The sequence below is a fragment of the Cebus imitator genome, unplaced genomic scaffold (assembly GCF_001604975.1).
Source record: "Cebus imitator isolate Cc_AM_T3 unplaced genomic scaffold, Cebus_imitator-1.0 Scaffold31, whole genome shotgun sequence".
Lineage (NCBI taxonomy): Eukaryota > Metazoa > Chordata > Mammalia > Primates > Cebidae > Cebus > Cebus imitator.
This window is the reverse complement of record NW_016107346.1, coordinates 4,191,122-4,217,910: the sequence shown is the minus strand read 5'-3', so window position 1 is coordinate 4,217,910 and position 26,789 is coordinate 4,191,122. Positions and strand designations below refer to the sequence as shown.

Genomic DNA, 26,789 nt, shown 5'->3' with positions numbered 1-26,789 from the left:
TTTTTTGAGACAGAGTCTTGCTCTGTTGCCCAGGCTGGAGTACAGTGGCATGATGATAGCTCACTGTAGCCTTGATCTTTTTGTCTCAAACAGTCCTCCCACTTCAGCCTTCTTAGTAGCTGAAACCAGAGGCATGTGTCACCACACATGGCTAATTTTTTATTCTTGTATAGATAGGGTCTCTCTGTGTTGCCCAGGCTGGTCTCAGACTCCTGAGCTCAAGCAGTCCTCCTGCCTCAACCTCCCAAAGTGCTGGGATTAAAGGCATGAGCCACTGTGCCTGTCCCCAGTTTAAATTCTTTTTTTTAATATTATTTTTCCATAAGTTCTTGGGGTACAGGTCGTACTTGATTACATGAGTAAGTTCTTTAATGGAGATTTGTGAGATCCTGATGCACCCATCACCTGAGCAGTAGACACTGCACCGTATTTGTTGTCTTTTATCCCTTACCCTGCTCCCAAGTCCCCAAAGTCTATTGTATCATTCTTATGCCTTTGCTTCCTCATAGTTTAGCTCCCACATGTCAGTGAGAACATAGGATATTTGGTTCTCCATTCCTGAGTCACTTCACTGAGAAAAATAGTCTCTAATCTCATCCAAGTCATTGCAAATGCTGTTAATTCCTTCCTTTTTATGGCAGAGTAGTATTCTATCATATACACATACCACAGTTTCTTTATCCACTCATTGATTGATGGGTATCTTGGTTGATTCCACAATTTTGCTATTGTGAATTGTGCTGCTGTAAGCATGCATGTGCAAGTGTCTTTTTCAAATAATGACTTTTTTTCCCTCTGGGTAGATACCCAATAGTGGGATTGCTGGATCAAATAATAGTTCTACTTTTAGTTCTTTAAGAAATCTCCATAACGTTTTTCATGGTGGTTGTACTCGTTAACATTCTCACCAGCAGTGTAGAAGTGTTCTCTGATCACTGCATCCATGCCAAAATCAACTGTTTTTTGATTCTTAGATTATGGCCATTCTTATAAATGAGTAAGGTGGTGTCACACTGTGGTTTTGATTTGCATTTCCTTGACCATTAGTGATGTTGAGCATTTTTTCATATGTTTGTTGATCATTTGTATATCTTCTTTTGAGAATTGTCTATTCATGTCTCACTTTTTGATGAGTTTTTTTTTTTCTTATTGATTTGTTTGAGTTCGTTGTAGATTCTGGATATTAGTACTTTGTCAGATGTATAGATTGTGAAGATTTTCTCACACTCTGTGAATTGTCTGTTTACTCTGCTGACTGTTCCTTTTGCTGTGCAAAAGGTCTTTAGTTTAATTAGGTCCCAGCTATTTGTCTTTGTTTTTGTTGCAATTGCTTTTACCCAAAAGCAATTTTTGGTCATGAAATCCTTGCCTAAGCCAAAGTCTAGAAGGGTTTTTCCAATGTTATGCTCTAGAATTTTATAGTTTCAGGTCTTAGGTTTAAGTCCTTAATCCATCTTGAGTTGATTTTTGTATAAGGTGAGAGATGAGGATCCAGTTTCATTTTCCTTTATTAGCTAGCGAATTATTCCAGCACAATTTGTTGAAAAGGGTGTCCTTTCCTCACTTGGGTATGTTTTTGTTTGCTTTGTTGAAGATGAGTTGGCTACAAGTATTTGGGTTTATTTCTGGGTTCTCTATTATGTTCCATTGGTATATGTGCCTGTTTTTCTACCAGTACCACACTGTTTTGGTGACTATGGCCTTAGAGTATAGTTTGAAATCAGGTAGTGTGATGCCTCCAGATTTGTTCTTTTTGCTTAGTCTTGCTTTGGCTATGTGGGCTCTTTTTTTTGTTCCATATGAATTTTAGAATTGTTTTTTATAACTCTGTGAAAAATGATGGTGGTATTTTGATGAAGATTGTGTTGATTTTGTAGATTGCTTTTGGCAGTATGGTTATTTTCACAGTATTGATTCTACCCATCCATGAGCATGGAATGTGTTTCCATCTGTTTGTGTCGTCTATGATTTCTTTGAAGAGTGTTTTGTAGTTTTTCTTGTAGAAATCTTTCAGCTCCTTTGTTAGGTATGTTCCTAAGTATCTAAATTTTTTCCAGCTATTGTAAAAGGGTTGAGTTCTTAATTTGATTATCTGGTTGGTCACTGTTGGTATATAGAAGAGCTACTCTGTACATTAATCTTGTATCTGGAAACTTTGCTGTATTCTTTTATCAGTTCTAGGAGCTTTCTAGAGGAGTCCTTAGTGTTTTCAAGGTAAACAATCATATCATCAGCACACAGGAACAGTTTGACTTCCTCTTTACCAATTTGAATGCCCTTTATTTCTTTCTCTTGTCCGATTGCTCTGGCTAAGACTTCCAGTACTGTGTTGAAGAAGAGTGATGAGAATGGGCACCCTTGTCTTATTTCCATTCTCAGGAGGAATGCTTTTAACTTTTCCCCATTCAGTATTATGTTGGCTGTGGGTTTTTCATAAATGGCTTTTATTACATTAAGGTATGCCCCTTGTATGCTGATTTTGCTGAGCTGTGCTCTCTTTAGTAATATTGTTACCTAATAGATTATATATACTAACTCATTTGCTTTACTGACAACCTAATAATCATATTAAGAAATTTTTCAATATTAATACAAATAGTAAAACTACAGAATGTAGTTCAAATTTGTATATGCAGTTTTTAAATTGTATTTCACTAAAAATTACAATCAAATTAATTTCTTCTAAGTCATTCATGCCTTTCCTATGTATAGCTTGGTAAACACAGATGTGGTAGAAAATTTGACTCCATTGTGTGAGGCTAGTTTAAATTTGAGGGTGTTGGCATATTAATGTCTGATCAGACTAAGAAGGGTATGTGACACTTTCAGCTATTAGGAAATATAAGCATTTATTATTTTATGAAGAAAGAATCTAATAGCTGTCTCCAAATTTCTTTACGATGGTTTTGTATCACCACCATCTGATTTATTTACCTGGTTTCTGATCAATTATCTCTTCAACTATTTAATTTCTAGTGCTATTAGAATACACATATTTTCAAATGTTCAGTTTTTTAAACTATCTTAACTATGTTAAATTGTATTCTCATCTAAGGGATTTTGTTGTTGTTGTTTTTTATCTTGCTCCCTTTTCTGAGCTCTGTATTATTATACTAAGGTTTGCATTAGATAAGCCTGTAATCACCAAACCTGGTTCTTCTTGCCTGTTGCCAAGTAAAAACCAATACATGGAGAACAGCAGGTGTTACAGAAGAGAAAGTTTACTTGTTGCAAGGCAGCTGAGAAGAAGGATGGGACGTATTTCTCAAAGCAGTCTCTCTGAGAATTCAGAGGCTAGGATTTTTAAATGATAGGCAGGTGGGGGTTGTAGAGGTTAGAGAATGGGGAGTGCTGATTGGTTGAGTCGGGAAAGAAATGACATGGGGGTCAAAGCTGTCTTCTTGGACTTAGTCCCTGGAAGAAGTTGAGTCTGTTTCTTTTCTTGGCATGGGTCACTGGATGTGTGACACCAGTTGGTCCATGAAAATGCAAGGTCTGAAAAATACCTCAAACACCAGCTTTAGATTTTATAATAGTGATGTTATATATAGGAGCAATTAGGGAGGTTACAAATCTCATGAACTCAGTCCTGAGCCATAATTCCAACCTTGTGGTCAATTTGTTAGTTTTACAAAAGTTGTTTTTGTCCCCAGGCAAGGAGGGGATTAGTTTTGGAAAGGCACTGTTGTCATCTTTGTTTTAAAATCAAACTATAGACTAATTTCCTCCCATAGTTATCTTGGCCTATGCTCAGGAATGAACAAAGACAGTTAGTTTGCGAGGTTAGAAGCAAGATGGAGTCAGCTCTGTCAGATTTCTCGCACTGTCATAATTTTTGCAAAGGCAGTCAAATCTATATTCTCACAATATTACTTTGCCCCAGTATCAGTCATTTATTTTCCTGCAAGGAAATTAAGGAGAATTCCATTTAATTAGGAAAAACAACTATACAAAAATATAGATACAGGCTCTTGAAGTTTTGCCTGAAATGCTGTTTTGACCTGTGGGTCAAAATTTGGTTTTATGTCACGTATTATTGGTAGAATCATTGTTTTAATTACAGATGAAAGTAATGTAGAAGTCCTATTTCTCAGAAGCCTTTGGATAAACTCAGATTTCTATGATATAAACATTCAAGCTACCCCAAACCAATTAAGATTATTATAAAATAAAAATATAACCAATGCCTAACTCAATAGAATCCAATTAAATTTTTTAACTAATCTCTAGAAAATAATTTATTTTTTGTACTTTAAAGCCATTTTCCAAACAAGTAGAAACTGTGTCTATAGAAACATTATTTCATACAAAGAGTGATTGGTGGAAAAAAGAAAGTTATCCTATTCAAATGAGTTTAAGGAATGCTAGGTGCAAACGAAGGTTAGTACTTACCATAATGTGTTTTGAATATAAGATGAAAGGATCAGAGTCTTGCAGCCATTACCTCTTCATCCTTCTTGTTACCAACCAACTTATTTTTGTGGAGCATTTTAAGAACTAATATTTCTGAAAGATGTTATCTAAATCCAAACAGGAAGAATTTCAATATTCAGGGTATTTTCTTTGAGCATCCAAAAGGATTGTAAAAATTAAATATACAGAGTGAAAACCAATGAGTTTAGCAATGCATTATTACTATATCTATTCCTCTGCTCATTACTGCCCCTTTGTTGAATATCAAAATGCCCAGAAGGAAAAATAAATTGGATCATTGAGAGAAATCGATGCAATGAATAAGTTGGCTTTTAATTATCATGGTCACTTTTTGGATTTTGGATGATTTTGGCAGTAACCCCAGTAGTGATTATGTTTTAAAGTATTGTTTTTCCTTTAGAAATCCACCCTTATGACTCAAGAAAAAAAAAATTCTCCCAGGAAGAAACAGTATGGAGTAAATTCAACCTACACTTGTGCACCTCTTCATAAACCTCCCCATACTCGAAACCATTTGGGAGATAAAGACTTCAGAAAGACTGCAAAAGCAAAATAGTCTATCTCAGGATAGTTAATATCTTCATTTAGATAAGAAAGAACCCATTAGATTTGAGGGTTTTGCTATCCTCAATACTCTGATGAATTAAATTATCTGACTGAATGTTTCTGATAATCATTCAGCTCCTCTCTTCATGTGTAAGTTCTTAGCTGCAGAAAAGTTCTAAAAATGATTCAAGACCTAGCTGTGCCCTTGCCAGTCATCTGCTACCAACCCAGACTTTGAGCATCCCTTCTGTCTTCCCCGTCTCTCCCACTCAGTTAGCCTTTAGCATATGCAACCTCTAATCATTTGCTTTTGGTTTAAAGCACATACAGACCTAAGAAAGTTGGGTGGTAGAATGGAAAGAAGGTGAGCTAAGGAAATAAACAGGGCCCAGTTTGAAATGGCCTTTAAGTGAATGACATACTTAACTCTCCTGAGCCTTGGTTTCTTTGTTTGTAAAACTGAGATAAATTAAAACATCCAGGGTCCTTGTGGCTAAAAGTAATAGTCTGCTATTATTTAATGGCTTAAAGATTTAAGCTGTGTATTGGCTCACACAGCAAGACACCCAGAAGCAGAGTGGTGGAGGGTTGGTTAAATAAGGAATTCATTCCTATCAAGGAAGACCCAGGTGCCTTCTATCTTTTTGGTCCCCTTATGATTTCGTGATGACTGTGCACCCTAAGTGTTACTTCCCTGTGAATCAGGATCCACCAAGGGCATGGCGGAAGTTCTTGTGACCCTTCTAAGAGTGAAGAAAATGTTCCTAGTAGTTCCCTGACAGCCCCCCACCTCCATCCCCTCAATCTGGTAGCTATTCTTTATGCCATGTTATATATAGCTCAGAGTCACACCACACAGCAATGCCCACATTAATTGCTAACATGGCCATGGAACTACCATGACTGATTGAAAAGAATCAAGATTTACCCCATGGTTTCAGAGAAGACCCTGAAGCATATCAGAACCTAGATAAAATATTTTATTGGCAAGGGAAAAGAGAAAGAAGAGACAGGAAGCAACCAGAAGTGTAAGAATTGGAAGAGATTTACATTTTCCTCCCTACCTAGATGGTAAGGGTTAAAGAATATGTCTCATGTCATTTTCATATCCCCAGTAACCAGTATTTTGCCTCCCACAGAAAATGTTTTGGGGAATATGTACAAACACATAACAGTGAAGCTCCTATAATCAGTAAGGCATATGCTTGAAGTTGTTTTCTCAAGAGTGGAAATAACTTTGGGCTCTTCCATAGATGCTTTGTCTCCTAAGCCGTCTCATGTCAATTTGCTCTGTGTTCAAGACGGCACCATGGTTTCACTGGGGCAACAGGTAGATACCATGTAAGGGAGAAATCAGATCCAATGGATGCATCTAGAGATGGTCAAGACAAATAATACATTCTGTGCATTTTGGACAGTTTCTTCAGGTGTAGCCATGAGATTATATGCCCTGAAGGGCTGTCATAGCATTGAAAGCAAGGAAATATAGTCCTCATCTCCATCTATTCAAGGGGACAATGACTATTGAAGAATGCCACTGACTTAAAAAATAGATCACATTCTGGAACCTTCTTACCCTGGAGGTTGAAGGGAAGACATTAATGATAAATATATAAACAGGCAATTAATCATCAGCCACTGCAAGAAGAGAAATTCTTCAGAAGCTTGTGTTAATAGAGGGACTGCTATTTTTGATCTTCTGTTTTTCTTCTATCCCTGGATGCCTTGGGTAATCTGAGACAAAGCTCAAGGGAATGTAACCAGCCACCCAAAATGAATGCAGTCAAGTGAGAAGTTGCAGAGCTGTGACTCGAGGCAGTATTATGAATTACTCTGAGAAGGAGCTTCAGCTCCCAAGTTCAATCATGGGCTTGGAATGTATTCCAGAGGGTGTTCAGAGCCAGGGAGAAATGATGTCAAATACTAGTTTCAGAAATACCAAGGGTTGAATGACTTATGATATGCCACTAATATCAACCTCCAGCGATCCCCTAGCCCCAGGAGATATATTTATTGAATATATTCAAATGGAGATATAATTGGTAGATGAGATGTAATAATGAGGCATTAAGAAATTTAGGGAACAAAAATAAATCAGCTTTGAGGCTTAAGGCAGAAAAGGAGATAATAACAGAGAATATGAATACATATGTTTGAAAAATATTTCCATAAATGAAATAAAACATACAGGGGACCTAATATGCATTCCAAGGAATAGGATAATTATGGATAAATGTGGGTTTTCTCAAAGCATGCTTTCCTTGGGAGACTTTCATTTATAATAAAAAGTATTTATTTTAAGAATGAACAATAAGTTTACCTTGGAGGGATTCTGTTGGTCTTAGGTGTTGGACAATAAACTCTTTCTCTATTTTATTCTTTAGTTTTTTTCCCCACATTCCTTTGCACCTCACAAACCCAACTTCATGCCTTACCATGCCTTTCAAAACATTAACTGATTAACATTCAAAAAATACATCAAATTCCTTCTAATTGTTCTTTGACAAAAAATATTCTCAAGAAAATCCAAGGAAATGTTTCTCAAAACTTTGAACCTCTTATGACAGAATGCTCTAGTGTCTGTTAGGTATCTACCTACTTTGATACACTGTTAAATCTGATTAAATTCATCACACCATCCTTACTAAAGTTAGTAACATTCAACAAGTATTAATGAAATTGGCTCAGAAATTGTACAATATGTAATTGTGTTGATATAGTCAATAATGTACTTAATTCTCTAAACAGTACACACACAAAAATATGCTCTATTCTTTAATACCAGTGCAATTTTCTGCAGGAGCAAGTATTTTAAATTAATTAACCTGATAATATTTGAATTATTCACTTCCTTTAGCTATGGTAGTTCCCCTTTAAGTTTAAGAATAGCATATAAATGTTTGTCTTTTCCCCTTTACCCCCACTGTCCCCTTGTCCCTAATGTAGCAAAGACCTTTATAAATCTTTGCCATGACAATGAACTTTGGGGCAATTATGAATGGCAGTTTGATTAGCCAGCCTCAGGAACTTTTTAGATCATTTTATCAACATTTTTGCTTTTCCAAATGTATTTTTGTGTTAAAAACATCCTATTTTTCCAGTAGAGGTAAATGATTATGCAGACTCACTTAATCAGCCTTTCATTATATTTACTAGGGCTTTGTAGGAATCAAAAATGTCATCCTTTTGTTATGCTGATGGTTGAGTATTATGACATGCATATAAAAATAAAATTAAGCTAGTAGGCTTAATCCCATTTTCTCTGTCCTGTGTCTCCAAGGGGCACATCTTGTCCATTTCAAAGTCATTTTAATAGTTTGCGTCAATATGTCATCTTTTAACTGGCTATTTAAAAAAAAATGATGGTCGGCCAAATATGGTAATTTATGCCTATAATCTCAGCACTTCCTGAGGCAGAGTCAGGAGAATCAGTTGAGCCCAGGAGTTTGATACCAACCTGGGCAACATAAGGAGACCTTGTCTCTAAACAAAATACAAAATTAGTTGGGCATGCTGGGACACACCTGTGGTCCCAGCTACTTAGGAGGCTGAGGAAGGAGGATGACGAGCCCTGGAGGTTGAGGCTACAGTGAGCTATGATCATGCCACCACACTCCAGCCTGGGTGATAGGGTGAGATCCCATCTCAAAGAAAAAAGAAGAAAAACTTAAAAAAATGATTGGGGCTTATAGAGTATAAATCAAAGAAAATATAGTCTTTGGAAAACCAAAGACTTCAATTTGTATGTTGCTAATGGGCCTGTTGCAAGAGCTATTTATTATGATGTTTTCAAAAATAATTTATCCTGAAATCAGTGATTTCTGTTGACTTAAGTAAAATGGGAACATTTGGCTTCCATGCCCTGTGTACTGTTGCCCTCAGACCTTTCAGGTGCCTTGATTATAATAATTCTCATCACTTCACTAGGGTATGTTAGTTCTAGTCACAAAAGTCCAATTTTGGTAAAGTTTATCTTTTTCTTCTGTTGCTTGTGCTTTTGGTGTAATATCTACAAAACCATTGCCTAATCCAGGTCATAAAAATTTACTGCTGTGTTTTCTCCTATAGGTTTTGTAGTTTTAGCTCTTACACTTATATTCTTGTTGCAATTTGAGTTTAGTTTTATATGGTATTACTATATAAGTCGCTCCTGCAACTTTTTCTTCTTCGTCTATTTTTTTTTTTTTTTTNTTTTTTGCATGTGGCTATCCATTTGTCCCAACACTCTATTGAAAAGACTATTCTTTCTGCAACGAATTGTCTTGGCAATTGTCGAAAGTCAGTTGACCATAAATTGAGGGTTTATTTTGGAAATCTCAATTCTATTTCCATTAATCTATATGTCTATCTTTATGCCAATACCACATGATCTTGATTACTGTAGCTTTGTTGTAAGTTTTGAGAAGTGTGATTCCTCCAAATTCGTTCTTATTTTTCAAGATTGCTTTTGGCTATTTAAGGTTTCTTACATTTCTATATGAACTTGGAATCAACTTGTAAATTAAAAAAAAGGCCTTGTGAGATTTTAATAAGAATTGAATCTTTAGACCAATGTGGGGAGTAGTGTCATCTTAGCAATACCAAGTCTTCTGCTCAATGATCATGAGATGTATTTCTACTCATTTGTGACTTCTTTAGTTTCTTTCAACAATGTTTTGTAATTATTAGAGAACAAGTTTTACACTCCTTTAATTTAAATTTATTTTTACAAAAAGAACACTTTTAAAAACACAATATTTAGCTTTCCTCAGCATTTGCATCTTCAGCAAATGTTTCAGAGGCAGCTGACTTATATAGCAGAAAGTCTTCCAACAAACTCTCATCGGGAGGCAGTCAGAATTAAAAGAGTGTGTTTCAATGCTATAGTCCTGGATCTTCTACTCCCTAGCATTGGAAACTTGGGCAACTGATCTCTGTGCCATTTTTATTATGTGAAATAGGTATTTTTTTAAAAAAGTAGTTAAGCCACAGAGATTGTTTGATAGATACACAGTCCAAAGACCTGTAATTGGCACATGGTAAATAGTTAACAAACATACATCTTTGTTATTGTTACATTGTTATTTTTATCTTTCCCCAAAGCACTGCTAGGAATTCTATTTGAGATTGTGCCATTACCTTCTGTTATGTTGAGGCAGAAGAAAAGCAAAGAATAACTGCTGCAGCTCTTAGACTCTTTGTTTTCCCATTATTGAAGTGTCTTTCTGAGAAGGCACCACTGCCTTCCTTGTTTCATGGGAATCTGGGGTTTGTTTTGTTGGTGTTTTATAGCTGGCCAACTGGCTGGAAACTCCTCTGTTGAGATGTATCGCCAAGTGCTCCTGTCTGGTTGTCGCTGTGTGGAGCTGGACTGCTGGAAGGGACGGACTGCAGAAGAGGAACCTGTCATCACCCATGGCTTCACCATGACAACTGAAATATCTTTCAAGGTAGAGTATATGAATGTTACTAAGAGAGGCAGCTGGGGACACCTGATCCCTTTTGGTTAAAGTCTTCTAAGGTAGAAAGTCCCAATGATCACAATTAAATCCAAAGGCTGTTAATCATCTTTGCAATTTCAGAGACTAAAATGTAGCTGTTTATTCATGAATAATTGGCATCAGGTGAATTAATTTATGCTAACCAAATTCTAAGGAAACTGTTCTGTGAAAGGAAATATCAATCTATTTTTCTTGTCCTCTTTAGCACTCTTACTCTTAATTTCTTGCATTTTATTTTTGTGAAATATACATAGAGAATACAGACAACTTATTTATACACCTTAACTAATGGCTATAAAATATGCATCCATGTAACTACCATCTAATCAAGAAATAGAAACTTGGGGGTACCTGAAACACTTCCATGTATTTATTCCCGTCAGAATGGCCTGCTTACCCTCAGAGGTGATCACCATCCTATTACAGTGGTCCCTACTTTGCACTTCGTTAGAGCACAAAATACAGATTTATGTGCAGCCCTAAATGATGTAGCTTCGCCAATTTTTTTTTCACTTGTAAATTGATTCACACTATAGTATGCATTATTTTGTGACTTGCTTTTTTCACTCCACATCGTTTAGAAGGTTCATTAATATTGTTTCATGTAACTCTAGATTTTTTCTGCTTTCTTTATCTTGATCTGTTAGTTGTTATATAAGCATCACACCATTCTATGATGCTAGATTTTAGAATGTTGATATCTATCAGTGAAAGACCCCTAGGAACATACACATGGTCACCTTGGGATTATTTGCTCATACAACAAAGGAGAACACATGTTGTGGGGAGCTGGGATGTCTCAGTAAATGTGTATTAGAGAAGACTTACAGGACTTGGGCTTATAATAGGTGATTTGGGAAATGATTCAAGGGAGAAGGATTTTGCTATAGATTGGGTACTGTCGGGAAGCAGAAACAATCCTATGACAGGGTATCTTAATAAATCCTGTTTAGGAGGCAGGACTAAAGCTGTTATTGATAAAGATGCATCAGTCATTCTTGTTGGTGAGGAATGGAGGTGTGCTTGGTCTCTCTTCTCCTTCTACCCTTAGCTCTATTTTGCACCGTAAAGGGACACACATTCATGTGTATGGACACCCAAGCCCAAACAGCTAAGGTCTGTCCACATCTCTGGCAAAGAACCATCCCCAGTGGGCTGGGGCTATTGGGGTAGGGGAAATCTGGGGTCCTAGGTACTTGGAGAGTGAGGAGAAAGAAGTTCTGGGCTTCAGGGAACTTGCTCTCTTGGCTGCCTCAGGCTTTTTTGCCCCTTTAAATGGGAATCAAAAGAGAAGGCCCAGAGGATAACCTCTTGCACTAGGTCCCATGGCATGAGCCCCATTGCCTGGGATACGTGGGTCTCAGGGAAGTATTGGCTCTGGGTCACCAACTCTCATCCAAAGCAACCAAGGAAACAGAGTCCAAGTATGTAGGTAACTAAGGTGAGTGGAGACAAGGCCATTGAAAATGGAAGATCAGAATACTGAGAAACTAGAATATGGGATGAATTCAATGTTAATATCACCAAGGTTGGTGACAAAGTTTTGGATGAAGAAGACAGTGAGCCACTTACCAACTCTTTGCTGAATGGGGGTGTCTCAGTAGATAGCAGAAGTGAAGAAGAGGTGAAAACTCATTTAGCTGCCTTATATGAACTAGGATTTTTTTTTTAGAAGATTGAAAGGTAATGTTTCACAAGTAGCACTGAGAGAAAAAAGATCCCAAACCCCAGCTTCTAGCTGTGAAACATTTGAGATATGAGAAAATAAACAGTGATCACCAAAGAGAGCCGCTAACAAGAAGCAAAATTTTCAAGGGACAGGCAAGTTTCTGTTTAGACAGAAGGATTTTTCTGATCAAAGTTGCTATAGTAGATAATAATAAAAACATTTTCAGCAGTAATATCATTCACACCTAAAAATATATGTATTATGTTGTGCCTAAGGAGTTTGACTTTTCATGATTTCTTCAACTTAGCCTACAATGCAATAATTAGAGAAAATAGCACCCTTCACTTAAATTTTACAACAGAGCTTAATATGGGGTTGACATTAATTCTGATCAAAATCTTTAAAAGCAATGTCTGTTCCTGAAATTGAGCACTATTATGACCCTTTCATTTTCTTAAGTGGAAAATCAATGTTTTTTTTTTTTTTAATTCATTTCCATAGTCCCACTCCCTCCCTCTCAGACCTTGCTATTGTCCTTTGTCAACTACCTAAGATACCAGACGAACATAGTGGGGCTTTTTAAGAAAAAGTAGAGACAGATGACCCTGTTGTGGAGCCAGTGCAGCTTGGGCTCATCTGTCTGTTGGTGGATGATGATGCTCCTGGAATGGCAGACAACACGCCCCGATGGAGCTGAGAGCTGGTGGCACCACACACCGTCCCACAGCCAAGAAGGCCTGTCACACTCCCCAGGCCACGGCCCTGTCTACCCTCAAGAGATATTGTGAGGAGCAATTGTTATTTTTTAAATAATTTAAAATCCTCCAAGTTCTCTAAGTTCCTCACGGGAGAATAAACACCAAGTACACCCTGAGGCATATTTATTTTATGTGGAGCATTTGCTTGTTGGCCTCTGCCTGCCATCGAGTCAGCTTGGAGTGACTCTCCTTGTGCACTTGATCATAGAAGTGGTTCTTCAATTACATCTGTAATCCCAGAGTCACAGGCTGATTGAACATCTCTTCCTTGGCTCTGGAAGCATGGCTTCTCAACCACATCCACACACTTGCCAGTGAGTGAGAGGCTTAATGACTAAATCTAGCCCAGAATACTCTTTCTTTCTCTGTCTGCTAGAGTTGGGAGTGGGGAGGTGACCAGGATGGCTAAAGAGAGGAGTGAATTCATCATCCCAGTTGGTTTTTCCAGCTATTCCTCCTGCTAATGCACATAGCAGAATAGACAGTTCTGGCTGTGATGTGGGTAGGTGATAGTGGGTGAGGATGGATGTGGGAGTAGAAATGTCAACCTATTTTGCAGACACATAAACAGTAGCAGGGATGCCTTGCATCAGGACTGAGATGAGGGGAAGGCAAGTAAGTCTCCTAGCAAGTAAAATTTAAGGCGGCCTTTCCTCTCAAGGTTGTGTTAGCACAGAGTTGGCACTAGAAAAAGAGTGTCTCTTTTAATCTTGCACTTAGTCGCCCCTCTTGCCTCATCCTAGTTCCAGCACTGCTTGCATGATTATTAGCATGCAGTCTGCTTTCCCAGAACCCAGTGTGTAAGGTGACTTTGTAAGAAAGAGTGAGAAGGGAAACAGGGCACAAAGTCCTACATAATCTCCAATTCCCTCATTACCTTGTTTCTTACTGCTTTCCCTCTCACCCAATGGGCTCCAACTACACTGACTTTGCTGTTCCTTGGCTGTGCCAGGCTGGTCCCACCTCACAACCTTTGCACAGGCTCTTCCCTCTGCCTGGAATGCTCTTCCCATAGGTATCTGCCTGGTTCTTCCTTTCCCTCCTTGAAGCCTTCCTCAAATGTCACCTTCTCAGTAAGGCCTCCTGGGACTGATCAATTTAATACTGTCACCAGCAATCACTCCCACTCCCCACACCACTGACATAACCCCCTACAACCCCACTTTGTAGTACTATATTTTCCTGAAGCACTTACCATATCACCTTCTAACACTCTGCTTAATTTGCTTAATTCCTTGTTTATTGTCTCTTCTTCTATTAATGTATAAGTTCTACAGACAGGGCTGTTTGTTCTGTTACCTCATCTGTCCCAAGTTCTCTTCTTTGAGCAGAACCTGACATATAGTAGGTACTCAATAAATGTTTTTGAATGAATTTTTCCTTCCCAAAGCAAGTAGATAAAATATAGCATAACCTTCATTTTTAATCTTTCTTGCCTCTGCTCATCAGATAAGTGAATTTGTCTTTCTCCATCCTACACAGAATATGTTAGTAGGCAGGGAAAACATTCCCCCAGCATTTGCCAGTTTTAGCTGCCCTGAACATTTGGGCCAGATATTCGCAGTATAATTAGAGTGTATTCTACAGCTATACTGCACAGTGCAGCAGCAAAATAAACTAGTTGCAGAGTTCAATTTTATGTCATCCAGTGTATCTGCTTTCAGTATGCGTGATCTGAAAAGCTGTGTGATAGATCCCAAAAGCAAGAGATCCTACTGGCATTTGCTCCCTGTTTACTGGATGGGTCAAAATAAAAAGTCATTATGTTCTGAGAAAGGAGACGTTCAGCCTCTTTATGAAGGGCTTTATGTTTTGTAGGCTGGCTTTACTATTTATCTTATGTATCTGCTTCTATGCCTCATCACCTTAGCCTTCCTGGTAGCCATCACCTGGCAATTCGCTTGGTCTTCATTCTCTTTTCTCCTACCTTTCTCTTTATGCTTGACACCACCCACCCACCTACCTCCTTCCCAGGGTGGTTTATCTCCCTTCAGGCAGCTTCCTTTTAATCAGCAATTATACAGGATGGAAAACTGGGTAATGTAATAAAATATATGAGGAAAATGTATTAAATTTAAGTAGGTTAAATCGAGCATTTCTGAAAATAAAGTATCATTTATTCCCTGAGAGAAATAATAATTTAGGATGCAATTTCACTGCTACCTAAATGGACATATCAAATGGATATCCAAATACACCCTACTGTTGTATGTCAAGGATAAAGGATTTCAAGGGCAGTTTGTCCCACTGGTGTTTAATAATTGAACCATATGGTTTATATATTATTGAATCTAGTGTTGCAAGTCTCTGAAAAACAGTTTTGGCTTGATAAGGAGCAGTGGAGCATTACCGTACTTTCACATCCAATGACCACCAATTATAGCAAATATGAAAGAGTGAAACTTAAAAGCTAAAACTGGCTTTATCATCCTGACTGATCATGCACACCATACAAAATATTTCAAAGACACAAAAGCATGAAAGTTCTCCAGTGGAACTTCTAAAGTTTTCAGTTGCTCCCAACTAAAATTATGAGATGAAATTTAGTAATCTTTTTTTCCAGTTTAATGACTTGAAAAGGCTTCCTAAGCTGTTAGCTAAAGTTATGGCAGAGACGGGGAGAGGTAGACAGAGACAGGAGGGAGGAGGATGACTGGGAAAGGGGGAAAGGTGAGCACAGAGGGTAAGGATGCTACTCTGGAGCTGACAGCCAGGGGTCCAGTACCAGCTCTTCCATTCAGTTGCTGCAAGACCTTGAAGAAGCTTCCTTCCCAGTGCAAGTTTCCTTTGCTATCAGCAAAATGGAGACGATAATAGTGCTTACCTCCTGGGCTGGTCGTAAGCAAGCATTCAATAACCCTACTTAATATACAAATATTGCTGAAAAAATGCATGGCATGCAGTGACTACTCTATAAATGTTAGCTTTTGATATTTTCATCGAAATGCTTAAAAGACAAATGTTAGCTAGCTTTCTGTAAATATAACATAGGCATGGACTTATTAAGCCAGAGCGAAGGTGGGGGTCTGAAATAAGTCATCTGTAAGGCTACCATGGTAAAAGGTATGGGCATCCTCTAAGCTCAACCCATGGCGTCTGCTTCACCTCCAGGAAGGTGCCAAAAGCCCAAATTGTAGTAAACTAAACACAACCCAGACCTTGGTTAGGGGCCCAGTAGGAGCAGAGAAGGGAACAAATAGATAGGATTGGATGTTCCACTGCAAACTTCAGTCCTAAGTCAAGCACACAAAATCAGAAGTGCACAATGCCAGAGGGAGGACAAAGGGAAAAGTAGGAGAAGTGAGACAGGAAAATCTAGGAACCCCAGTGGCGTCACTGTAGTTCAGACCACACTAGCATCCCTACTGTGGGAGGAGAGATCCAAACCCAGGGAGCTAGGAAGATGGAGGGTCATGGACTCCCTACAAGTCTAAAAGCAGGCCCAGGGAAGCACTGGCATTTTATCAGCCAAAGATAAAGGAAGATATGAGAGAGATTTGACCTGGAGCCAAATACCCACTTTCTAAATTAGAAGAGGAGAGTAAGGGTCAGTCTTACCCACTGTCAGATTTGACTTTCCTTGACCTAAATACCAAAGAGAGGAGGCTACAATCCACATTCATTATTAAAGGTAGCTGGAGAAGTTCTCAATCAGAAAGGAAGACAGCCGTCATCAGAAAAGTTAGCAGAGATGGCTGGGCGCAGTGGCTCATGCCTGTAATCCCAGCACTTTGGGAGCCTGAGGCAGGCGGATCACTTGAGGTCAGAAGTTTGAAAACAGCCTGGCCAACATGGCAAAACCCCATCTCTACTAAAAATACAAAAAATTAGCCAGGCATGGTGGTACGTACCTATAGTCCCAACTGCCTGGGAGCTGAGGCACAAGAATGGCTTGAACCAAGAAGGTGGAAGTTACAGTGAGCCGAGATCATGCCACTGTATTCCAACTTGGGCAACAGAGCAAGACTTTGTTTGAAAAAAAAAAGAAAAAATGAAAGTTATTAGCAAAGACTAATTATACTTTTATTTACATGTATATTTGAAGGAGTTTTTTTTTTTTTTAATTTAAGGCTCAATGTTTATTGGAAATTTCAGCCATGAAGGTGTTAAAAAGTTAATCTGGCTATTGAGTATGAATCAACATTCAACCTTCTGTAATACAATTTACCTTTAGTTACAATCAAGTTTTAAGCTTTGCTTAATACTTTGATTAAGTATAACTAACTAAATGATTAACCAAATACCTTTGATTTACCTTTGGTTACAGTCAAGTTTTAAGCTTTACTTAGGCCAGTGATCAGACTAGTTCAAGGGTCAACAAACTATCTTGTGCAGGCCACATTTATCCTACCATCTGCCTTTGTGAATTAAGCTTTATTGACACACAGCCACATCTACTTGTTTATATATTATCTGTGGCTGCTTTGGGGCTATGTATTACTCTGGACTGTCTCTCCAAGGAATTGGCCCATGTGGTTTTGGAGGCTGAGAAATCCCAAGATCTGCAGTTGGCAAGCTGGAGACCCAGCTGACCATGGTACAATACCAGTCCTAGTCCAAAGGGCTGAGAACAAGGAGAGCTAATGTGTAAGCTCCAGTCCAAGTCCAAGTCTCAAGGTAGAAGAAGACCAATGTCCCAGTTCAAAAACAGTCAGGTAGAAACAGTAAATTCTCCTTTACTCTTTTTTTTTTCCCCCTATTCAGGATTCCAGTGGATTAAATGAGGCCAACCCACATTAGGGAGGACAAGCTGCTTAACTCAGTCTATCAATTCAAATGTTAATCTCATCCAGAAACCCCTCACAGAGACACCCAGAAAAACATTTAACCAAATATCTGGGTACCCCATGACCCAGTCAAGGTGACACATACAGTTAATCATCACAAGCTACAAAGGCAGAGTTGAATAGCTACCAAAGAAATAGAAACCATATGACGAGAAAAGCTTAAAATACTACCTTGTCATTTATAAAAATTGTGTTCTGACCTCCGAACTAGTCAATAGAAGAATAAATGGGAACACAAATTGCTAGTGTGTTTTTCTTCTGTCACATCTTAGCAGTTCATTCATCCATTTGAAAGTATTTCATGAGCACCTAGAATGTACCTTAGCAGAACAGTGAAGAAAACTAGTTCTTACATCAAGAATCTTATACTATCTAGTGAGGAAAGATAAATCAAAATAAACACAAAGATGTGGCACATAGAAACATGCTGGTAAAGCAATCTAAATCAGTGGGCAAGGAAAAGAGAGAGCTGAGTTATGCTGTCTGGGTGGTGGAGGCAGGTCTTTGGTAAGGTGATGCTTAGGCACAGGTGCTGTTGCTTACTCCCAAAGTAACACAGTAAATCATGCTTTCATATAAGAGTATTTTTGACTGAAGGAACAAAGTGCAAAAACGGTGAGATGAAAGCATCCTTGATATATTCAAAGAAAAGCAACAAGATCAATGGACTGTATCCAGGTGCCTGAGAGGGAGAGGAAAAGGAGATGAATTTAAAGAAATGACAGGTGTCAGATCAAGTTAGGCTGTGTAGATTATGTTGGATTTCATTCCATGTGAAATGGGAGGTCACTGGAAAGTTTATAAAAAAGAGTCTACTCATGTTTAGGAGTAATGACTGGCTTTGGTGTGGAATACAGCAGCAAGCGCTAGAAGCCAGGAAAGCAGTCAAAAGTCAGTCAGCTTCTCCTAGGCGCGGCTGCAATGATAAGATACCCCCAGGATCACAGTGATTTACAACCACAGAGATTTACTTCTCGCTCAGGTTCGATGTCAGCTGTTGGTCTGATTGCTATTGTTTGGAATTCATATTGAAAGAACAACCCCCATCTATGATATCACTGGGCTCTTGGGAGGGGAGAAAGAGAAACAGCAGGATGGTGACATGATGGGTCTTCAAGACTCTACTCAGCAGCAGCACATGTCATTTTCCCACACAGGCCCTTGGCCAAAATAAAACACACTGCCAAGCCTATGGTCAACAGAGTGTGTAGACAGGATCCTCACAAAGGAAGGGGGAAGCATATATGTGGGAACAATGATAAAATCTACCACAGCAGTCATTGCAGTGGTTTTTGTATCAGGATGATAGCAGTGGAGGTGCTGACACTTGACTGTATTCTGTATCTATTTTGGACAAGAATGCTGATGAACTGAAAGGTGTGAGAGAAGGAGAGGAGGAGAGAATGGCTCTACTGTATTTATCCTTTATCTGATACATTAGTGCCAAATTTATGAAATAAACAAAATCCAGTCCTTTTTTTCACACTTAGTATTCACATCCTTGATGACCTCTATTCTCAGTTCTTTTTGAGGGCTTTGCTCTTAGCTGGCTAAGATTATTAGCTGCATGGAAGTTACTGCAGTGGTTGGGTATTGATAAGCTCTACAGTCAGACAAATCTTCCTGGGGTTTAATCTTAGATTCTCTTCTCTATGACTTAAGGCAAGTCAGTTAATGTCTCTGGACCTTAGTTGAATAGAGAATACATCAGGAGCTGAGTCCTTTGCCTCCTCTTGCTGCGTCTTCACAACAGATCTGTGAAATGAAGTTTATTGCCCCCACTTTATAGATCAGCAAACCACCATGCAAAGGTGTTAAGTGATTTTCCCAAGGTCACACAGCTTATAAGTCTCAGAGGCAAGGATTAAAAAGTCTATTTGAATCCAAAGCCTATGCTCAAATAAATAAAGGATTTAAAATCTTGATATTGCTTGCCTTTTATAGAGCTTCCTTTTTTTGGCAGGTTCAACTATCATGAAAGTTAAACTGATTATGTATGAAAGACAATCTATGAGCTCATTTCTAAGGAACAGTAAGAGTGATTCTTCTCACTCCATGAAGACAAATCCTTCTTAGAGGATATATGCAAATGTAGCACAGAATTAGAAAGCCTTATTTATACTCTGGGCGAGGGAAATAGCTTTCAGGAGTGGATATAAAGAACACTATATATTGAATAGAGAAGGTAGAGACGATAGCAGAAAAGGCCCAGGCACAAAGAATAGGAGTGGAAATCCCTACTTGAAAGGAGAATATGAAAAGAATAAATGTAACTAAAAACAAGTATATGGCAATATGAAACCACTACTTCTGTAAGCGATATAATTAAACAATAAATGAGACTGCACTTTACTACCAGTTAAATAAGAAAATCATTTTTAAAAATAATGTCTAAAACTGGTGAATATGCATTGAAACCTGGTCCTGCATGCATTACTCTCAGCAATCTAAAATGAAAAGTAATTTGAAGATACATGAGGGACTAGAAGAGTATTCATATTCTTAAATCAAGAATTTCCCTTCTTAGAATTCATTCCCAGAAAATCATTCAAGATATTAGAGAAAAAAAATGAGGATATTCTTTGTGGAATTATTTGGATGACAACTCTGAAAATGTACCTGTCCAACAGTTGGGGAATGGTTAAATCAATTTTGGTACCTTTACTCTCTACAATTTTGTACATATATTGAAACTTATGACCTATGTTTTTTAAAATGCAGATTGAAAATTGAAGTACTGATACATGTTACGACATGGATGAACTTTGAAAATATGCTGAGTGAAAGGTGGCAGGCACAAACAGCCTTATATTGTATGGTTACATTTATGTGAAATAATTAGAATAGGCAAATCTGTGAAGACAAAGTGGATGAATGGTTGCCTGGGACTAGGTGTGTGGGGTGGGGTGCAAGAAGCGGGAGTGACTGCTAGTGGGTACATGGTCTTTTTCTGAGGTGATAAAAATGTTGGTAAATTGGGAGACGCTCACATAACTGTGAATATACTAAAAAACATAGAACTGTACACGTTCAATGGGCAGATTATACCTCTAAAAAGTTACATCTCACGAACAATGCTTTCTAAAAATACAACTTGAGTATATACTGTAATGAAAACCAAGTTATATAAATACATGAGAAACAGACTGGAAGTGAATATAATGAAATGCTAACAATAGTTTGGTTCAGAAAGTGGATTTGTGGGTGAAAATGTTTGCCTTCTCTTCCTGTCCAAAGTGTTTATAATATGATAAGATTTCTTTCATTATTAAAAAAATAGATTCAATTAACAAACAGGAGACTCCTCTACTTTGCATTTCTGTCTCCCCTCCACCAAAATCCAATCATCTTATTATGTTGCAGAATCAAGAGTCAGAAATAGCACTGTCCAGCAGCCCTCAAAATCCCTTCTAGCCATTTCAAGCCATTTGATACAATTCTCTGAATGGAAAAGACAACTATTTAATACCCCTCAAGAATATACAGATTAAAAATTCTGGCATACTGAATATGCATGTGTTCTCATTTTTAGGAAGTGATAGAGGCAATTGCGGAGTGTGCGTTTAAGACTTCACCTTTTCCAATTCTCCTTTCATTTGAGAACCATGTGGATTCGTAAGTATTCAACACCTTCAGGAAAGAGTCTTTTTCCAGAATGGGTCATACTGAGCAATTTTTTTTATCAGATTTAAGATTATTTGACATTATTAATGGTATTCCTCAATCATGTTATATATTAACTGGCATGTTTTCATTTGTATATGGTGGAATTCATTTAAATATAATCAACATTAAAATCCACTGGACTTGTAGGATCCATTTTCATATCATAGTATGGTTTTTAAATTAAGAACTTTTTGCAATGCAGTGGAACAAGTTTTCTTACACAATACATGTCTCTTATAGATTTGGGGTGCTGTGGGCCACTTTTATAACCCTCCTTCATTAGCTCCTTCTATTGCACACAACTTGAGTCCATTTTATCACCTTAAAATGGGCAGTTCCCTCACCTCATGGCAGGTGGTGGGAGAGCTGTGAATTACTTTCCACTTACACAGAACTCAGTTCACCAAACCTCCATCTTACCCATTTTCAGTGGCTTTCCCTGTTTATTAATATTTATATTTGCCAATTTCAAAATAGCCTGCACTTATTGCCAAGCTACACAAAGAAAATGTTATTTTGACTTCACTGTTTTATATTCATTTTATCATAAATTACCATGAGAGACATATTTATATCTAATAGATGTATATTAGTTTATCATGTAGTTACTCACTTTAAAGAGCTTCAGAATGAAAGATTGTTCTCCATATAGAATGAAAACCCTCTCTTTTATTTCAAGAACCTAGGCCAGATTTTTCAACTAAAAGCCAGCAGCACCTGTCCTAATTTGGATTACAAGTTTCCTTTTACCCTCCTTCCTATTGAGAGTGTTTCCCAGGTCACTGAGCCTCTTTGTCCCGGCAATTTGCAACACATGCTTCAATTCTCTAATTCTTAAAGAATTCACTAAATCTTAAAGATGCAGATTGGTCATGAGCAAATTTCAGCTTGAAGAATTTCTAAGTAGTTAAAGTGTGATAATTTGTCAATATGGAGAAACCTTATTTCAAAGGAACCAATTTTATAATTATCTGTATTTTTTGAATTTGCCCTCTGGAAAACCATATTACGTTTACTGGCTTGTGGTTCTGTTTCATTATGCAACAGTCATCCAATGAATGATGTAAGCCTTTGGCACACAGCTTCTCCAATGCTTCTAAGAGTCAGATGAAGAGAGAGGAATTTATTCTGTTCCATGCTACTTCTGTTCTTACGCAAAGGGGCACCTCTTTAGTAGCTGTATTTAATACCTGGTTTAATGTGACGGCTATGCTTTGCAATTGACTCTGTTAAACAATTTCTCTTTTCTGTCCATTCGTTTGTAATTGGGCTGTAACAATATGTATTAGTCCATTCTTGCACTACTATAAAGAAATGCCAGAGACGGGGTAATTTGTGAAGAAAAGAGGTTTAATTGGCTCACAATTCCGTAGTTTGTACAGGAAGCATGGTGGCATCTGCTTCTGGCGAGGCCTCAGGGAGCTTTTACGCATGGTAGAAGACAAAGCAGGAACAGGAGTCTTACATGGTAGAAGGAGGACAGAGAGAGAATGGGGAGATGTCACACACTTTTAAACAACCATATCTCATGAAAACTCACTATCACAACAACAGCACCAAGGAGGATGGTGTCAAACCATGAGAAGTCACCCCCACGATCCAGTCGCCTCCCACCAGGCCCCACTTCCAACACTGGGGGTTACAATTTGACATGAGATTTGGGCGAGGATGCAGATCCAAACCATATCACAATACTTTAGCACTTTTCTTTCAGGCATTGTAGTTTCCAGACTTGAGGGTGTGTTTTAATTTTTTTTTAAATAAAAGAAGGGCATCTGGCATACTTATTTTCTTAAAGAGATGTTTCTACTTAAATTAGACAAAATGAAAGGCTTCGGTTCCATTCCGTGTTCTCACACCTGCTAAATTAAGCTTCTCCTTGACATACCCAGAAAAATATCAACCATCACCATTAACAACAATGTAACAGCTAACCTTTATTAAACATTCACTTTGTGCCAAGCAGCTTTTGAAATATTTTACATGCCTCAGCTCATGTAAGCCTCACCACAAACCCAGGTGCGTCTATGTGTCATATTATGATTCTCGCCATTTTACAGATGTTAAAGCTGAGTCCTAAAGAGGAAGAGTAACTTGCTCAAGGCCATGTAGCTAAAATGTGACAGAGAGGGAATTCCAATCCAGTTAGTGTGGCTTCAAAGCTCACACTTCTAACCAACACATCTCCTATGCCTAAACAGAAGTGTCATGAGCCTTCAAAACCTCAAATTCAGACAACCAGAGTATCCACCAAGCAATGCCCAGCAAATGTTCACTTCTATGGCTTGTAAACCTTAAACATAGGATTTTTTTACAGTTTTTCACACCAGTCATTTAGAGATCCAAAACTGGACATGAAAACTAATTTCTGCATCATACACAGACTAGTGCCATTGTACTGCCCTTACTGGCTTAAAAATAATAAATTTAGCTATTAAAAGTTCATTAATAATGCATATGTGGCAAAAGAAAACAGGAAAACAGCCTTTCCAGGATGCCATGATTGTGTCCCAAGCCACTGAGATAATGTCATGGCAATGAAATAGTAAAAGATAAAATTCTATTGTGGAGCAAGTGGGTGGACGTTGCTTGCTTCATATTTCCCTTGTCCTTCAGATATCAAAACTGCTCAGCCACTATTCTTTCCTGGGAGGCTAGCACGCACCCAAAGAAAACCGATAAGCTTTCCCCTTGCTGGTAAAATGTTGTGCTGGACTTAAGAGTCACCTCATCTAGTCCCCGAATCTATAGCAGGCAGCAGCAAGCGCTCTTTCCCGCTAAACCTGAAAGTAACCTCAGAATCCTTCTCAACACAGTGACCTCGGAATAGACCATCGAGATATCTGATACCAATTTGCCATGTCTGGTGAACTCTTTTATTCCCCTGTGTGTTGCATATATGGAATTTCAGATTCAGAACTCTAGTCCCAGCTCACTTGGGCCACACATCCAAAACAAATTTACACTAGAAAAAAGAAAAGTCACTGAAATTTCTGGTTTTCTCACCCAATATCTGAAATCACCTATCTACAGACAACAAAAGGGAATCTGCTATCGGCTGCTTTCATATATCCTGTTGCTACATCAGAACCCCATGAAGTGTCTTCAGAATACAGATTCCTGAGCTACACCCTTACCCTGAGTTAGAATTTCTAGAAATAAGACTTGAAAATATATTTTTAAAGCCCTACTTACTGACATCCTACTTGTGACTAGCACTTTTATAAAAAGATTCACCAAATTCAAGTGAAGTAACTTTTACCCATGTTCAGCCACAGAAAACTGTGAGATTTTGAGTAAGTTCTTAATTTCTGTGGATTGCAGGTTCTTCCTTGATAGGGAAGGAGGTTGCTTTAGTTCAACTTGGAGGATTTAGCCCCAAGAAATCAGGCAAGTTCCTCGGTCAGAAAACTGACCTCTTGTCCCAGGTACTCACACCTTAGGAGTATTTTATTATGCTCAGAAATGTCTGCTGTGACCTGAAGTTCAAAATGCATTTGTGATTTTTCTTCCTCTCACTTCATCTCCATGGTAGCTGATACTGATGCTCTAAACACTTCAGGATTTTGTTTTTTGCTAATTGCAATTTTGATGTCTTTTATTTCTGCAGTTCTGACCCACAATTAAAGTCGGTTTGTTTTCCTCTGGCTTTTTCAATTCAATTTGCTCTCTGCTCTGATTTAGTTCCCTCAGGTGGGCGTGCATGTATATGAGAACATGAATAGCCTGATTACCAAATGGCTCATTTACTTTTTGCTTATTCTGTCCATTTCAGTTGATTCTGAGGCAGGTTTTTGTTTTTTTGAGACAGGGTCTCACTCTGTCACCCAGGCAGGAGTGCAGTGATGCAATCTCAGCTCACTACAACCTCTGCCTCCCAGATTAAAGCGATTCTCCTGCCTCCTGAGTAGCTGGGATTACAGGTGTGCACCCCCATGACCAGCAAACTTCTGTATTTCAGTAGAGACAGGGTTTCACCATGTTGGCCAGGCTGATCTCGAACTCCTGACCTCAGGTAATACGCCCACCTTAGCCTCCCAAAGTTCTGGGATTACAGCTGCGAGCCACCGCACCCAGCCCTGAGAAAGGTTCTAAATGCCTAAGTTAAACATAGATTCTTGCTCTTTAAAGTGTGGTCCTCAAACCAAGAGCGTCTGCATCACTGGAGAGTTTGTTAGAGCTTCAGCTGAGTCCTGGGCCCCACCCCAGACTCTGTGTTGGACTCTTCATTTTAATAAGACCCCAGGTGATGTGAATGAAATGGAAGCACTAAGCTCTAAGCACCATGGTTTATTAACCACCTGCATCAGAATTATCTGCAGGCTGGCTTAAAATGCATGTTCCAAGGCTATTGTCCCAGCTACATGAATCAGGGGACTGTGCACTTGATCCTGTCACCTACAGTATTAACAGCTCAGGTGATTCCTTAGTGGAATTGAGTGATAATCATGGCTCCAGTAAAATCTTTATCTGGGCCTGATTTGAGGACTGCCTTCAGAGGACACCTGTTTGGGGATATTTGGGACATCTCCCTGAAATTCCTCTACTGGAGAGAATATGGTTCCCTGGAAAATCCTGAAAGAAGGGCATTCAGGTAAAACGCCTTGCTTTCACTCCAGGTGTTTGAGCAAAGATAATTTGAGGCTCCCAATTTCCAACACTCAGGAAAAATGTCATCTACTTCGGCACCTGTTGACTTATTTTAATCAGTCACAGTGGTTTTCAAACTTGAACAGACACCAGAATCAAGAAGGCTTGTTAAGATGCAGACTCCCGGACTCCACTGTCCCGGAGTCTCTGCTTCAGAATCTGCATTTCTAACAAGCTCCTGGTGATGATGATGCTGATGGTTCAGGGGCCACACTTAGAGAAGTAAAGCTCCATGGTATTGAATAGCGTTCTGCTGTGAAAGGGAAATGGAGGGCTTGGCCATTTCTTTAGTGCACTCTGGAAATGTCATACCAGCACAAATGTACTTCTTAGCAGCAGCAGCTGCCACAGTGCAGGCTGACCTGCTTGAACCCCTGTGCAAGTTATCATTGGAGGAAGAACACCTGAAACCAAGGATGCCCGGGGCTGGCCCTACCAAGTCAGCCACTTCTCTGCCTGCTCCCAAAGGCCTCATAGACACAGTTTCTAATGACTTATCCTTCAGCAATGTCCTCCAATGCTTTTCAGGGTCAAGTCTCTGATTAGCAGTTTTTCTTTTCTCCCTAATACTGCTGAGGAATGTGGCAGTTTATTCTGTTGACTGCATAAGCCATTTAGTAAGCTCTCATACAGGCCAAGAGAGGCCTGGTGAAAAGGGGCAAGGTTTCTGCGGAGGACTTTGCAAGTGCTTTGACTCTCTCTTTAGCCTCTCCCTGCAGTTCCAAGAAAGTAGTGACTTTGGAAGTTCATATTCAAATGCCAGAGAACTCACTTTCCCCCCTAAAGCACATGTTTGTTT

General features: G+C 38.7%; 1 protein-coding gene across 2 annotated transcripts in view; it reads left to right on the top strand.

The window, feature by feature from the left end:
• PLCB1 (phospholipase C beta 1) overlaps positions 1–26,789 on the top strand; it is a 731,248-nt gene that overhangs the window by 533,743 nt on the left and 170,716 nt on the right. For both annotated transcript variants that reach the window (XM_017523921.2, XM_017523922.2), the window contains exons 11-12: positions 10,252–10,409; positions 21,207–21,289. In XM_017523921.2, coding sequence (XP_017379410.1) covers positions 10,252–10,409; positions 21,207–21,289 — 241 coding nt within the window. The remainder of the gene's footprint in view (positions 1–10,251; positions 10,410–21,206; positions 21,290–26,789) is intronic.